General features: G+C 40.3%; 1 protein-coding gene across 1 annotated transcript in view; it reads right to left on the bottom strand.

Annotated features, from left to right (window-relative positions):
- Positions 1 to 1,562, bottom strand: part of FNDC7 (fibronectin type III domain containing 7) — a 30,059-nt gene extending 28,497 nt beyond the window's left edge. The window contains exons 1-2 of the mRNA XM_037728106.1: positions 1,367 to 1,562; positions 837 to 855 (exon numbers count right to left, since the gene is read on the bottom strand). Coding sequence (XP_037584034.1) covers positions 837 to 855; positions 1,367 to 1,441 — 94 coding nt within the window. The 5' untranslated portion in view covers positions 1,442 to 1,562. The remainder of the gene's footprint in view (positions 1 to 836; positions 856 to 1,366) is intronic.
- Positions 1,563 to 15,722: the final 14,160 nt, after the last annotated feature.

Genomic DNA, 15,722 nt, shown 5'->3' with positions numbered 1-15,722 from the left:
TATATATGCATGAATTTTATGAAATTTCATGGCTCAGACATGTATCTATGTCAAATTTTTAAATTGTCTTAATTTCACTTCCTTTTCTGTGGTGCAGACAAAATAATAAATAAAAATTGTTCCAATTTATGTTGAATCACTCTGAGAATTTATTGGTGATATGGTTGATATCATGTGATTCCTACAGATAAACTAAATCCTCCTAAAAATAAATTTCCTTTGCAGATACTTAGATTTATACCACGAGTGAGCTGGGAGGGGCCTCTAGAGAAATTACTTTTGCCTTCAGTTATCTACTCAAGAAAGATGGAGATCAAATATTTTTAAAAGAGGGTCACCTTTCAGCTCTGAGTGACTATTGTCTATATTTTAAATATGCAATATTAGAAGTATAAAGCCCTTTTTAAAGTAGGGAATATTGACAATTTAATCAAATCTAACATTTCTCATTTTTTCCTTTAATTCCCCAGAAGATAAACAAGAACATTTATATAAATTAGACTCTGTAAAATATCTTAATGAAATGATAATCATTGTAATATTTCACACATGGCTAACTGTATATGAGAAAATGCATGCCTATGTGACTCTATACATTACAGTACTCAGTAAGAACACTTTATAAAGATTTATCTTTCAAGTTCAATCCATTTATTTGTCTTACCAATTATCATCTTCCCAGGACCCAATATAGTGCTTAGCACCCAGTAAGTGCTCAGAAAATGTTAATTTTTTTTTTCTCATCTATCCTTTACATTTCAGGGTAGCCCGTGAATTAACAATGGAAATTAAAATCAAATACGAGGAAGAGAAACTTGCATGTCAGAAAATTATACCTGATTTTAATGAAGCAACCTGAAAAAGAAAGTTTAGAAAATTAGAACCATACAGAAAAACACCACTTGAACAAACGTAAAGCATGAATAAAAGTGGTAATAAATTAATCACAACATTTTTATACCTAATGTGAGCAGTTTTTCTATCCACACAAGTGTTTATCTGCACAAATCATTTCCCAGCACCCAAATCTACCACAAAGCAACTCTAAATAGAATTTAGAGGCTGGAGGCAGATCCCATTACTATTTCATTTTTTTCCCTTTGAATCTGCCTATTGAACCAAGTCGGTAGCTACTGACAGATTTTTCAAAAATCTTTGTTCTTAAAATATAATGATAATCTTGTTTTCTTTCTCTATTATATGGCATTAAATTTCAAACACGCAAACATATACAACCTGGGTACGAACCAAAAGTATTTCGATTTCTATTTCCCCACTTCCCAACTCCTCAAAAAAAGGAGAGAAAAAGAATGTGTCTTTCCTTTTTCCCCTAAATAATTGCACGTAGTTGGAATGATGAACTCACCATTTTAAGGTAGGTAAGAATGAATCCAATCAAAGTCAAACATGTCTCCCGTCCACCAGCCATCCTGTTGAACATAGTATTCACATGGCACAAAACAAAGCAATCAGGGTCCTCTTTGGCCCCCAGGCATATAACACCGTTGGTCTCTGGGATGTGGAGCTGTGATGCTGGGAAGAGACCCTAGGAAGTAGCTCCTCCCCTTCAGTGTGGAGCTGACCTGTAACTAGGGGCACTTGGAGACTGGCAGGGACAGGTATTTCAAAGACTGAAAAGAAGAAGAGAGTTGGAGAAAGCCACGCCAAGCGGGCCAAAAAGCTACTGTAACCTTGGTTTCAAAGTAATATGTAGAAGGTCTTTCTTTTTAAAACAATTTCTGTCTAAATAAAAATTCTAGAGAGCTGTACAGAAAATTGTTGATATGGTAGAATAATTATTTTAAACTCAGGGATCCTGACCAATTTTATTTTTCTTTTTCACCTTTAGTTGTTGTTGTTAACCTTTGGTTCAAAGTAAGTGATCAGTCCTGCTTCCAGGAAGAATTTGCTGCAAAACTGCAACATGGAAGATGAAAGGGCAGAAGCATGTCCCTGCACTGAGATAGTGAGAGGTCCCTAGTGAATATGTTACATTTACCCATACCCCGTACCACCTGCAGTTCCGGTACAGGTGGAACTGCACCTGTACTGGAACGACAGGTGGTACAGGGTATGGGTAAATGTGTAACATACTCACTAGGGACCTCTCACTACCTCAGTAAATTTTTCTTTTCTTTTTTTTTAGAGAGACAGGGCCTTGCTATTTTGCCAAGTAGCCTCCAACTCCTGGGCTCAAGCAATCCTCCTACCTCTGCCTTCTGAGTAGCTGGAACTACAGGCATGCACCACTGTGCCTGGTTAGTTCCTTTATTTCCAGAGCTATCTTCCTAGTTCAGGCTCTTAATAATAATTAGCATTTACTCTAAGAATTACAATATGTTATTCTAACAATGAACAGGTACATAAATGAGTACTAAACATAATTAACTCACTTGTCTGAAATCACACAAGAATCAAATGATCAAACCAGGATTAAAATGCATCAGTCTGCCCTCTACTTTCAACCACGATGGGATTGCAAAAAAGGAAAAAGAACTGGATTTACCCTCCCTGACTTTAAGATACATTATAAAGCTAAAATAAAATAGAGACCAGGTGGTATTGGCATGAAGATAGATAAATAGATCAATGGGACAGAGAGTCCAAAAATAAACCCATACATATATAGATAATTGATTTTCAACAAAGATACAAGGCTACCCAAAGGAGAAAGAATAGACTTTTCAACAGATGGTGCTGGAACAACTGGATAACCATATGCAGAAAACATAAACTGTGATCCATATCTCACACCATATTAAAAAAAGAACTCAAAATAGATCATAGATCTAAATGTAGCACCTGAAATTATAAAACATCCAGAAAAAATACATAAAAGAAAATTTTTGTGATGTTGAGTTAGATGATGATTTGTTATATACAATACTGAATGTATAATGTTTTTAAAATTGGACTTCATTAAAATGAAGAATTTCTGCACTATTAAAGGAATGAAAAGATAAGCCACAGACTGGGGGAAAATAATTGCAAATCATGTATCTTAGAAAGGACTTGTATCGTGTGTGTGTGTGTGTGTGTGTGTGTGTGCGTGTGCGTGTGTATTCTCAAAACCCAGTAATAAGAAAACAACTCAATATAAAATGGACAAAAAGATATGAACAAACACTTTACAAAAGAAGACATATTCGTGGAAAATAAAGGAAAAAAATCCTCAACATCACTGTCATTAGCAGAATGCAAGAAATTTGTATATTTTTGAGACAGGGTCTCACTCCATCACCCAATCTGGAGTGTAGTGGCACAATCACAGCTCATTGCAGCCTTGACCTCCCAGGCTCTAACGATCCTTGCACTTCAACCTTCTGAGGAGCTGGGACCACGGGTGTGCACCACCACACCTGGCCAATTTTTGTATTCTTTGTAGAGATGGAGTTTCACCATGTTGACCAGGCTGGTCTCAAACTCCTGGGCTTAAGACATCTGCCTACCTTGGCCTTCCAAAGTGCTGGGATTATACGCATGAGCCATTGTACCCAGCCCACAGAATGCAAATTAAAACCAGTGAGATACCACTACATACTTATTAGATGTCTAAAATTAGAAGCTAGTCATAGGAGCTATGCCTGTAATCTCAGCACTTTGAGAGGCCAAAGCGAGAGGATCACTTGAGGCCAGGAGTTTTGAGAACAGCCTCAGCAACATCGTGGGACTCTGCCTGAACAAAAAATTTTAAAAAATTAGCTGGATGTGGTGACACACACCTGTAGTCCCAGCTACTTGGGAGGCTGAGGCCAGAGGATCACTTGAACTCAGGAGGTCAATGCTGCAGTGAGCCATGATTGCACCACTGCACTCCAGCTGGGCAATAGAGTGAGACCCTGTCTCAAAAAAAAGTAAGGCAGTAAATTAAATAAATAAATAATAAAATTAGAAAGACTGCATATACTAAGCGTTGGAAAGGATGTGGAACAACCAGAAATCTCATACCTGGTAAGAATGAAAAATGGTGCAATCACTTTGGAAAATAATTTGGCTGTTTCTTAAGAAGTTAAACACGTACCTATTAAATGTCCTAACCATTTCACTCCTAGGTATTGATTAAAAAGAAATGAAAGCAGGGAGAGAGATCTGAGATGGCTGATCACTAGCAGCTCGGGATTGTAGCTCCCAGTGAAAGCGCAGAGAACGAGAGGATGCCACACTTTCAGACGAATTTTTGTTGCTCACGCACCAGTAGATTCCCAGCGGAGGAGCCCCACGGGTCGCCAGCGCAACTCTTGTGGCCAGCAAGGTGGTTTTGCCGCTGCCTTGGCGCGGCGGTTCTTGGTGCAGAGTCAGAAAAGCACCATCAATCATAATGCCACTGTTTTGGCCGGCGCAGCAGGTTGCTCAGATTTTAGCGCTGGGAATCAGCAAGTTGGACGTCCACTCAGAAACCCAATTATAAAGACGGTAATTATAAAGACCACAGATGGTAAATCTATAAAGAAGGAAAGAAAACAGCCTAAAAAGGCTGACAATACCCAAAATCAGAACGCCTCTCCCTCTACAGGGGATCACAGTTCCTCATCAGCAACGGAACAAGGCCTGATGGAGAACGAGTGTGTTCCATTAACAGAATCAGCTTTCAAAAGGTGGATGATAAGAAACTTCTGTGAATTAAAAGAACTTGTTCTAACCCAATGCAAAGAAACTAAGAACTTTGAAAAAAGGTTTGAGGAAATTTTAACAAGAATACACAATTTAGAGAGGAATATAACTGAATTAATGGAGCTGAAAAACACAGCACGAGAACTTCGCGAACTATGCACAAGTTTTAACAGCTGAATTGATCAAGCAGAAGAAAAGATATCAGAAGTCGAAGACCAACTTAATGAAATAAAACGAGAAGACAAGATTAGAGAAAAAAGGATAAAAGGAATGAGGAAAGTCCCCAAGAAATACGGGACTATGTGAAAAGACCTAATCTAAGCTTGATAGGTGTACCTGAATGTGACGAAGAGAATCAATCCAAGCTGGAAAATACGCTTCAGGATATTATTCAGGAAAACTTTCCCAACCTAGCAAGGCAGAACAATATTCAACTTCCAGGTAATACAGAGAACACCACAAAGATATTCCTCAAGAAGACTAACCTCAAGGCACATAATCGCCAGATGCACCAGGGTTGAAATGAAGGAGAAAATACTGAGGGCAGCCAGAGAGAAAGGTCGGGTTACCCATAAAGGGAAGCCTTTCAGACTCACAGCAGATCTCTCAGCAGAAACCCTACAAGCTAGAAGAGAGTGGGGGCCAATATTCAACATCCTTAAAGAAAAGAACTTTCAACCCAGAATTTTACATCCAGCCAAACTAAGCTTCATAAGCGAAGGAAAAATAAAATCTTTTGTGAACAAGCAAGCACTCAGAGATTTCATCACCACCAGGCCTGCTTTACAAGAGCTTCTGAAAGAACCACTACACATAGAAAGGAACAACCAGTATCAGCCTTTCTAAAAAATACCAAAAAGTAAACAGCATCAACATAATCAAGAATTTACATCAACTAACAGGCAAAACAGCCAGCTAACATTAAATGGCAGTATTAAATTCACATATATTATTATTAATTCTAAATTTAAATCGACTAAATCCCCAATCCAAAGACACAGACAGGCAAAAAAAGCCAAAGCCCATTGATATGCTGCATCCAGACCCATCTCACATGCAAGGATACACAAAGACTCAAAACAAAGGGATGGAGAAAGATTTACCAACCAAATGGAGAGCAAAAATAAATAAATAAATAAAAAGCAGGAGTTGCTTTAAAGCAACAAAGATCAAAAGAAGCAAAGAAGGATATTACATGATGGTAAAAGGATCAATGCAACAAGAAGAGCTAAAGATCCTAAATATATACGCACCCAATACAGGAATACCCAGATATATAAGACTTATAAAGAGACTTAGACTCCCACACAATAATAGTGGGAGACTTCAACATCAATATTAGACAGGTCAATGAGACAGAAAATTAACAACGATATCCAGGATTTGAACTCAGATCTGGAACAAGTAAACTTAATTAACATTTATAGAACTCTTCACTTTGAATACACAAAATATACACTCTTATCAGTACCACATCACATCTATTTACAGGTTTCAGTGAAATATTGGTTGGCTGCTTGTTTGTTATTTTCTTCCCTCATTTTTTTTTTCATGTCTCTGTTATTAGGCACAATTATAGGCATACCCATTTTTAGACTGCATTCTAGCCTGGGCAATAAAGCAACACCCCCGTTCTCTCTCCCTCTTCCTCTTTCTCTTTCTTCCTCTCCTTCATTCATTCTTTTTTCTTTCTTTCTTTTTCTAATTTTTTTTTAGAAAAAAAAAAGAAGTGAAAGCAATGTCCATGCAAAACATACAGAATATTCACAGTAGCATTATTTTTAATAATCCCCAAACTATAAGCAAACCAACTGTCTGTCAGCCAAAGTAAGTAATAAACAAATGAAATCTTTCTCAGCAAAAAAAGGAACACAGAAAAACATGGATGAATCTCAAAAAAAGTCAGACAAAAAAAAATACAGATGGTTTGATTCAAGTATATAAAATTCTGGAAAATGCAAACTACTCTTAAAAGCAGAAAGCAAATCAGTACTTGCCTGGGGATGGGGAAGAGCAGGAAGGAGGGGTTACAAAAGTGCAAGAGGAAACCCCTGGGGATTAAAAATATATTCATTATGTGAATCGTGGTGATGGCTTTATGAGTGTATACATATGTAAACACGTATTGAGTTTATGCCTTAAATACATGCAATTTATTACATGCTACTTATATCTAAATAAAGCTGATTTCAAAAATCAGCCTAATTCCAAAACCTTAAGCTCCTTCCACTAAACCACTCTGCCTTATGAGCTGACTACTATGAATTTAAGAGATTTCAATTTGTGTATCCAACAAATATATGTTCACATATTGGTACCTAATGAAGACCGAGAACTATTTGGGACATGGGAGATACAAACAAACCAGAACCCTGTCCTCTTGGAGCATGCACTCTAGCAAAGGAAGGTCACACAAAGCCGCTAACGTAATAAAATATGTCAAGTGTTGCTAAATGTTATGAAGAAAAAGCGGAGTGATAGGAGAGAATATTGAAGGATAGAGTTCTAGCTTATATACAGCTGTTAGGGAAGACCTCTCTGGCAACCAGATGCTTGAGCATAGGCCTAAGGGAAGTGAAGGAGTGCATCCTTTGGAAACCTAGGAAAAGAACCTCCAGGCAGAAGGAAGAGGAAGTGCAAAAGCTCTGAGGAGGGGAGCAGCTTGGTTAGAATAGCCTGTGCATCATGCCCCCAGCAACGGGGAGTGTTGGTGGCTGACAGCTCCAGCTGAGTCTCTTGCAGGCCTGCCCTTGGCTCGTGAAAGCTGCCTGCCTCCAAGTCATACCTGCTCCCTGGGCCACCCACAGCCAGTGATTGGTGGATAAAGGAATGTTAGTGCGCCTGGCCTGGATTCAGGACAGCTCTGGAGCAGACCTGGATGGTATACCAAGGCATCCACGAGGGCAACAGAGGCACCTAGTGTGCAACATTTAAAGAAGCACTCACTCTCCAGTTCACTGAAACCCAAAGTTCCAGAGGCGGACAGCATAAACCCCTCAAGTGGGGCATTGGGGGTGAACACAAACAGGACCAGTCATGTTCCGTCACTTGAGTAGACAGAGAGTTGCATCTAACTTGTATTTGGGTATTACCAGACAAGTGTGAGGGAGACCGCAGCAAGGGAGTTAAGAGCGTTTACAAGGATGTGATTTATAACATTGGACAGTGGAAACTAAGCTGGGCAAGCAAGGAATTGTGGCTTGTAATATCTCACTGCAACGGAGGCTAAAGGGGCTGCAATGGAATGAAAAGCTGGCAGAAGGAATAGAATGGAGGACCCAGGGGAGTTAAAGAATTGTTGGAGAGCATCTTAGAGAAAGTAAGCAGGAAATATGAGAATTGGTGATTAGAGAATGGGATGCTTGAAATGGAAACCTTGGAAAAGTGCCAGTTAGTGATGATGGGCAGGTCTGTGATATAACCATGCGAATTGGCAGATGAAGGAAAAAAATCGTTGGAGGTCAGGAGGTCAAAAAATTGAGAGGTCTGAGTACTGGAAAGATTGTCCAATGGATATTGGAATCACTTTATGGTAAGAGTGGTGAAAGAGGTATTGCGCCATCTATTAAACTCTGTAAGCATTAAAATTTTAGGGTATGGATTAATATAGACAACTGAAGGACAGTAGATGGTGTAATCTGATGACAAGTGTTTTATAGGACTCAGGGGGTTCAGGAAAGGGAGAGAAACAATGGTGTGGAAGTACAATGATTTTAAAGAAATGGGTTAGGAAAGATAATTATTGTGTTAGCAACCATTTCTGGCTAATGACAACTTCTTGGTTGTCAAAATAGGCAATGAGTTTTATCGCTGAACTGTTCCATTGGGAAGCAATGCAAATAAGGCAGTTTCTTTTGTAATATGAATTTACTTTAAAGCTTTGAATGACTAAATTTACCAACTGTCTGAAATTCTCCCTTCAGGATTAAGATTCTGCAAAGCAGTGAATGCAAGAATTTCGATACTGAAGGGAATGGAGCTAAGATAACCAAGAAGAGAAACAGCTACAAGAGTAAGTCTATTTAAACGTTATTAGTGTACTAATAAGGTAATACCAGGAAATTGAAGATTAGTAAATAATGCAAAGGCCAGGAGAGGGACTGAAAATAAAAGATAAAGACAAGAGTCTGGATTGGAAGAGAGAGAAAATGTGACGATGCTACATTCAAGAATCATCCAAAGACAAAAAAACCAAAACAAAACAAAGCAAAACCAAAAAAACAAAAACAAAAAAAGAATCATGCACTTTCCAGTCCACACATGCCTGTGTACATGCTTCCTGACACCCAACCTCCTTCACTAAGCTCATACACACTCTTTTAGCTTCTGTTACTTGGTGTGCAATTCCAGACATCAAATCTGTGATTAGTTAGAATTAGGTTTTGCTGAGAGTGGACAGGAAACCTGTAACAGTGGCTTAACCACAAGTTTCTGATGTAAAACAATAGAGGCAAAGCCTCCAAGAGTGGCATGGCAATTCTATTCCATGGAGTCCTGAGAGACCCAGGCTCCTTTTTCCTTTTTAGTCTGCTATCCTTGGGATGAGGCCCACCTTCTGTTTGGTCTAAGATAAGGTTCCAGCTATCACATCAAAGTTCTAAGCAGCAGAGAGGAGGCAGAAAAGAAGAGACTAATGATACATGCCAGCAATCTCTGTTGGGGATCAGTTGGCAGTCTACCACACAAATGAATGAATAAATGAATGTGATTGGGTGCATAGGTAGATTAGCCAAGGGCAGAATTTAAAACATATAACAGAAAGATGCAGAGGTGAGGTGGTTCACGTCCATAATCCCAACACTTTGGGAGGCCAAGGCAGGTGGATCACTTGAGCCTAGAAGTTTGAGACCAGCATGGGCAACATGGAGAGACCCTACCTCTACCAAAAATATAAAAAATTATCCAGGTGTGGTGGCATGTGCCTGTAGTCCCAGCTACTTGGAAGGCTGAGGTGGAAGGAGTGCTTGAGCCCAGGGAGGTCAAGGCTGTAGTGAATATGAATATGAAGTGAATATGGAGATGGGGTAGGAACTTCAGAAACTGGTAAATATTGAAGCAGCCATTGTAGGGGAGAGAAAAAATAATTGTTTAGGGATATAGAAGGAATATAGAGTAGGATTAATTGTCCAGGAAAAAATTGGAAACTGCAAGAGTTTTAGTGGCCCTAATCCATAATATAGCCTTCCATCATACCCCTATATCCCCCTTCTGCTGAGGGCAGACCATTTCTACCAAAGAAAAGGAATTGTATAAAACTTCCTTTATGGGCCAGGTGTGGTATCTCATGCCTGTAATCCTAGCTCTTTGGGAGGCCAAGGTGGGAGGACTGCTTGAGCCCAAGAGTTCCAGACCAGTCTGGGCAATGCAGGGAAACCCCATTTCTACAAAAAATACAAAAAATTAGCTAGGCGTGGTGGTGCGTGCCTGTAGTCTCACCTACTTGGGGGGCTGAGATGGGAGGATCACTTGAGCCTGGGAAGTTGAGGCTGCAGTGAGCCGTGATTGTGCCACTGTACTCCAGCCTGGGCAACAGAGTGAGACCGTGTCCCAAACAAACAAGCAAACAAACCCCACTTTTTTTTTTTTTTTAACTTTTTTGCTCAAATTAAATAGATGATATTTTCTTGCTGGCATTAACAAGATAGATTAAAAACTAATTGTTAGGACGTATTAGGAAAACCCTTACTGATCAGGGATTCCTGATTATTACAATAAAAGACATCAGAGTTAGGCTCCTGCGTCCAGGGAAGAGAAACTAAGGCCACCTTAAGGAAAACAGAGAAATTGCAAGGATATCCACTGACCAGACTGGGAAAAAACTAGAAGGAAAAAGCCAGCAGGAAGTGAGGCAGCTTCAGGGTCCAGTGACTCTTTCACATGGCCACTGTTGTAAGACAACTATGTCCACTCTTCTAAAGACTGGCCAATTCTTAGTTTTCAGTCAAAATTCTCAAAGAAGCCTGTGTGATTCACTTACACAATTCTCAACAAACTTCTTGGGCTGAGCCCTTTATATTAGACTACTTCATCAGCTAGCCAAAGGAGGCAGCGTCTGTATGATTGGCATCATTTTAATACATTGTATCATTCAGGGTCCAATCCAGAGACAGAAAACAGAAAATAATTCCAAGAGGGAAAGTTTGATATAAAGAATTATTAACTAGTAACGGGATTAATTATTAAAGGTAAAGAGAACTCTTAAAAAATACAGTAATAGTGGATGCAGGGGGCAGCCATTACCTCTAGTGATGAGGCAGAGGATCCAAGAAAAGAACAGATTTGGGAGAAGTGGCCAGGCTCACACCTATAATCTCAGCACTTCGGGAGGCCAAGGAGGGAGGATTGCTTGAGGCCAGGAGTTCAAGACCAGCTTGGGAAACACAGTAAGACCCCATCCCTATGAAAAAAAAAAATCGGCCAGTTGTAGTGGCACCTGCCCATAGTCCTTCCTGGCTGAAGTGGGAGGATGGCTTGAGCCTTAGTTGAGTCTGCAGCGAGATATGATTGTGCCACTGCACTCCAGCCTGGGTGACAGAGCAAGTCTCTGTCTAAAACAACAATAACCATCAAAAAACAAACAAACAAAACCAAAACCAAAAAGAAAAACGTTTGGGAGACGTTCCTTTGCAAGACTGAGGTTCAGACCTTGTTGGAGGGTGCAGTTGTAGCTTCTCAGCAAATGCTGAGATGCTGAAGGTGGGGGCTGGAGAGTGGAGGGTGTCAACAAAACTAGCTAGGACACCACCACTGGGGTGCCACTGAGACTTACTGGGAAACCTGTGGGGTCCTGCTGAAACTCCTGGGCAACTGCCTGCTGGAGCACTAGCAAACTTGCTAGGAAGCTGGCAGGGGAACTAGTGGACTTGCGGGGAACTCCCACTTCTTTCAATGAGATGCCACGGAAATTTGCTGGGGGATATGTATCACTGGGTGCTCTACATGCCACTAGCCCCTACACAATGCAGAAGCAAAAATAAAAGAGAAAACACATCTCCCTCCAGCATCTTCCACTGACAAGCTTAAGAGTATGCCAGCTGGCAACAGAAAAATGTTTGAGTCCAGCTCCAGAATCACAAAGCTGGGAAATAGAAGGTGGATGTGGAGCTAGAAAATGTATAGATAACTGGCACATCCAGAACTCACTGGCCATCTCTGCACCAGGTTCAGCATAACTCATGGAACACTTCAGTCAGGAAATGTTCACTGAACCAGTACCTTGATTGACTGGATGAGTGCTGTATTTAAGACATTCCCTCTATTGGTATAGTTGAATATCCAGGACACTGACTTTGAAATTTCTAAATGAGAGGGAAGGAGAAGACAAGGTATCTTCCCTTGCATTAGCTCAGCAAGCACTGTTTGTTTTCACTTAGATTATATGTTTATTTTGGATGTTAGGGGTTCACAGCTGATGAAATTTGTTGGAGGGCAGTGGCAGGGATGTGTGTGACTAATTCCACTGACTCAAGAAATAGAGAAATAATTCATCTTCAGAATGGCCAGAACAAGAATCAGCCAAGGAAAACAGCTGAAGATTGGTGGACTTTAAGTATCTACAGATCAGGGAAGCTTATGTAAGGATTTCTTTGCAATAAGTAGTTCTTTTTCCAATCACTGGCAAAACCTCAGGGTTTACATGAAATGCTGTAAGGTCAGTTCTCTTTTTACAATAGGCTGAAATGGCACCCTCCACCCCCCCAACACACACACACACACACCCCTATATGTATCTGTACAATACATTGTGGATCATGATTATGTAAATAGAAATCCTTTGAATATCAATGCCCTGAGAAATCAAATAATGGATTTTAAGTCAGCCATGATGCTAACATTCTCCATTTGTGTTCATGCCGTCATGCACGTTGTTTCCCACAATAACAAATGTTGATAGACAATGGTCCCAATAAATGCCATTTCAGAGGTACTTGCAAAGTGCTATGGGACGTTACAGGATGGAATGATGGAGGGGGAATTTCAGAGACTGACACTATCAAGAAGTGTTTCTTGCCACATGAAATCAGCTCCACTTAAGAGGTCCTATAATTTAGTCATTCAAGGCTGATTTCAGCATTTACATGATAGAATCAAACTAGGGCCAGAATCAACGCCCACCAGTTGGCCAATATCACCTGACAATTGGTCAACTAGTCAGTGAGGTTGCACGTTGGCATCAGTTGAAAGATGCAGTGGGACCTCGTCTCTACTAACCAAAAACTTTATATTCATAAGGGACAACTTTTAGGGAAGAGAATTAAGTGAATACCATTGCCATTTTTCTTCCTCTGCATCTTTAAGTAAAAAAACAAAATACTGCCTTTGGAACTAACTGCCTAAGTACTCTTAGGAACTTAAATTTTTGGTTTATCATGCTATTAATTCCCAAATACTGCACATCTAAGCATTGCTTTAAAAAATATCAGTTAATGAACAGAACCAACGTCCTAGGGCAGTTCGTGAGTTCCTTTGAAACTACACATGAATTTTAGGGTACTTTTTTTCTTGATAGTGTCCCTCTGTCGCCCAAGGTGGAGTGCAGTGGTGAGATATCAGCTCCCTGCAACTTCCGCCTCCCAGGTTCAAAGCGATTCTCCTGCCTTGGCCTCCTGAGTAGCTATTACAGGCACCCACCACCAATCCCCGCGTATTTTTTTTTTTTTTTTTAAGACAGAGTCTTGGGCTGTCACCCAGGCTGGAGTGCAGTGGCATGATCTCAGCTGACTGCAACCTCCGCTTCCTGAGTTCAAGCGATTCTCCTGCCTCAGCCTCCCGAGTAGCTGGGCCCACAGGAGCATGCCACCACGCCCGCCTAATTTTTGTATTTTTAGTAGAGACACATTCGCCATGTTGGCCGGGCTTGTCTTGAACTCCTGACCTCGTGATCTGCCCGCCTTGGCCCCCCCAAAGTGCTGGGATTACAGGCGTGAGCCACTGCACCCAGATGGGTACTTTTTTTAAACACAAGAATTGTATCTTTCAGCAGATTCCTAAAAAAAATGGGCCGAGAACACAAAAGTTAAGAACTGTTGCCTTAGAGGAACTGAGGAACTAACCCAGAGTGAGAGAGAAACTGGGCAACATTAAAATGAAGAATTCCCCGCCTCCCGTGTTCAAGCGATTCTCCTGCCTCAGCCTGCCGAGTAGCTGGGATTACAGGCGCCTGCCACCACGCCAAGCTAATTTTTGTATTTTTAGTAGAAACAGGGTTTCACCATGTTGGCCAGGCTGGTCTCAAACTCCTGAACTCAGGTGATCTGCCTGTCTTGGCCTTCCAAAGTGTTGGGATTACAGGCGTGAGCCACCGTGCCTAGCCTAAAATGAACATTTTATATTAAAAATTAAGATCGACAGTATACTACCCCGTGTATATAGAATTTAATTCCAAACTGAACATTAAAAACCAGGCAAAGATATTAATACATGGAAAGGTGAAATCATTTCAGTGAGTACAAAAACTGGATGGAGGATGCTAGTTATATTAAGCTGTATATATATATATTTTTTTTTAATTATACTTTAGGGTCTGGGATACATGTGCAGAACGTGCAGGTTACATAGGTATACACGTGCCATCATGGTTTGCTGCACCCATCAACCCATCATCTACATCAGGTATTTCTCCTAATGCTATCAGTCAGTCCCCTAGCCTCCTACCATCTGACAGGCCCCAGTGTGTGATGTTCCCCTCCCTGTGTCTAAGTGTTCTCATGTTTCAAGAAATGTGAGATGTCTTTCATAGCCACTTGGTTTCCCAGTTTCTTAGGAAGCCACTCTCCAAATAAATCATGCATATATATAGCAATAACTAGCATAATTTACATGTTCTCATACCTACCATAATTTTCCTCAAAAGCAAACATTATTTAAAAATCATTTACGGGCTGGGCGTGGTGGCTCACACCTGTAAACGCAGCACTTTGGGAGGCTGAGGTGGGTGGATGGATCACTTGAGGCCAGGAGTTCAAGACCAGCCTGGGCAACATGGCAAAACCACCCCCCCCCAACCCCTGCCAAAAATACAAAAATTAGCTGGGTGTGGTGGCATGTACCTCTGATCCCAGTAACTCGGGAGACTGAGGTGGGAGGATCACTTGAGCCAGGGAAGTGGAGGTTGCAGTTAACAGACTGCGCCACTGTACCCAGTCTGGGTGACACAGCCAGGCCCCATCTCAAAACAAAAACAAAAACCCACAAGAAATCAAATGTATAGTGACTATCATCAAACTATCAATCAAGGCAATAGTTCTTTCACCTCCATTTGAAGTAATTTAAATGCTTTCCACATTTTACTTAAAATACACAATCATATAAACATTTAATGTGGAACCACATCCATAGTAGTAGCCCCATAATCTAGGTATGCTAAAAATAGATTTTCAACACAAGACAAATCCAGTGGTTTTCATATTTACGATTTTCTAATTTCTAGGTGTCTATAGTACCAATTGACTTGATGCTCAATTTAAGACCACAGAATTTTCTTAAAAAGCATATCCTTTTTAGGTGAATTTCTTCATTTAATGATTTTTCTAAAATGGAGTGATCCAAATGTGAAGCCCACATATGGAGGACTCCTGCAAGTGTCCTCATCTGCTCCATTTAACACCTCTGCAAAGTGGCTTCTGAGGGCCCATTAGTTGGCCAGTATAACCAGTGAGATAAAACAAACATCAATGTGCGGCAGGATCACTACACTGTCAGAACACTCAGTTTTAGCTCTAGCACTGACATTACTTTGGGCCTCTATTTTCTTTTCTAAAAACAACTGGATGAGTTATCTTAAAGAATTTCCTTCATTTCCAAATTAAAAAAAAAAAATGCTAACATATTGTCTAAGTGAAAGGTATCTCAAAAAACTTCTTCGACATGGAACAAATTAATCAAATGACACATGTAACAACCACTGACAAAGGGAACTGCCATGATCAAGAATAAGGATTATTATCACATACCCAATCCCAGTCTATGCATTTCTTTAAAATTCACTTGTCATCTGGCCACTAAGACATCCCTGTACAAAAAGTGTGACTCTACTGGTGTTTCATCAATTTCCAAACTAAAAATACATTTAAAAAAAGGTTAACAAATTGGGGAAAAGCCAAGACCCAGGA

Source organism: Cebus imitator, unplaced genomic scaffold (assembly GCF_001604975.1).
Source record: "Cebus imitator isolate Cc_AM_T3 unplaced genomic scaffold, Cebus_imitator-1.0 Scaffold256, whole genome shotgun sequence".
NCBI classification, from domain to species: Eukaryota; Metazoa; Chordata; class Mammalia; order Primates; family Cebidae; genus Cebus; species Cebus imitator.
This window is presented reverse-complemented; position numbering and strand designations above follow the sequence as displayed.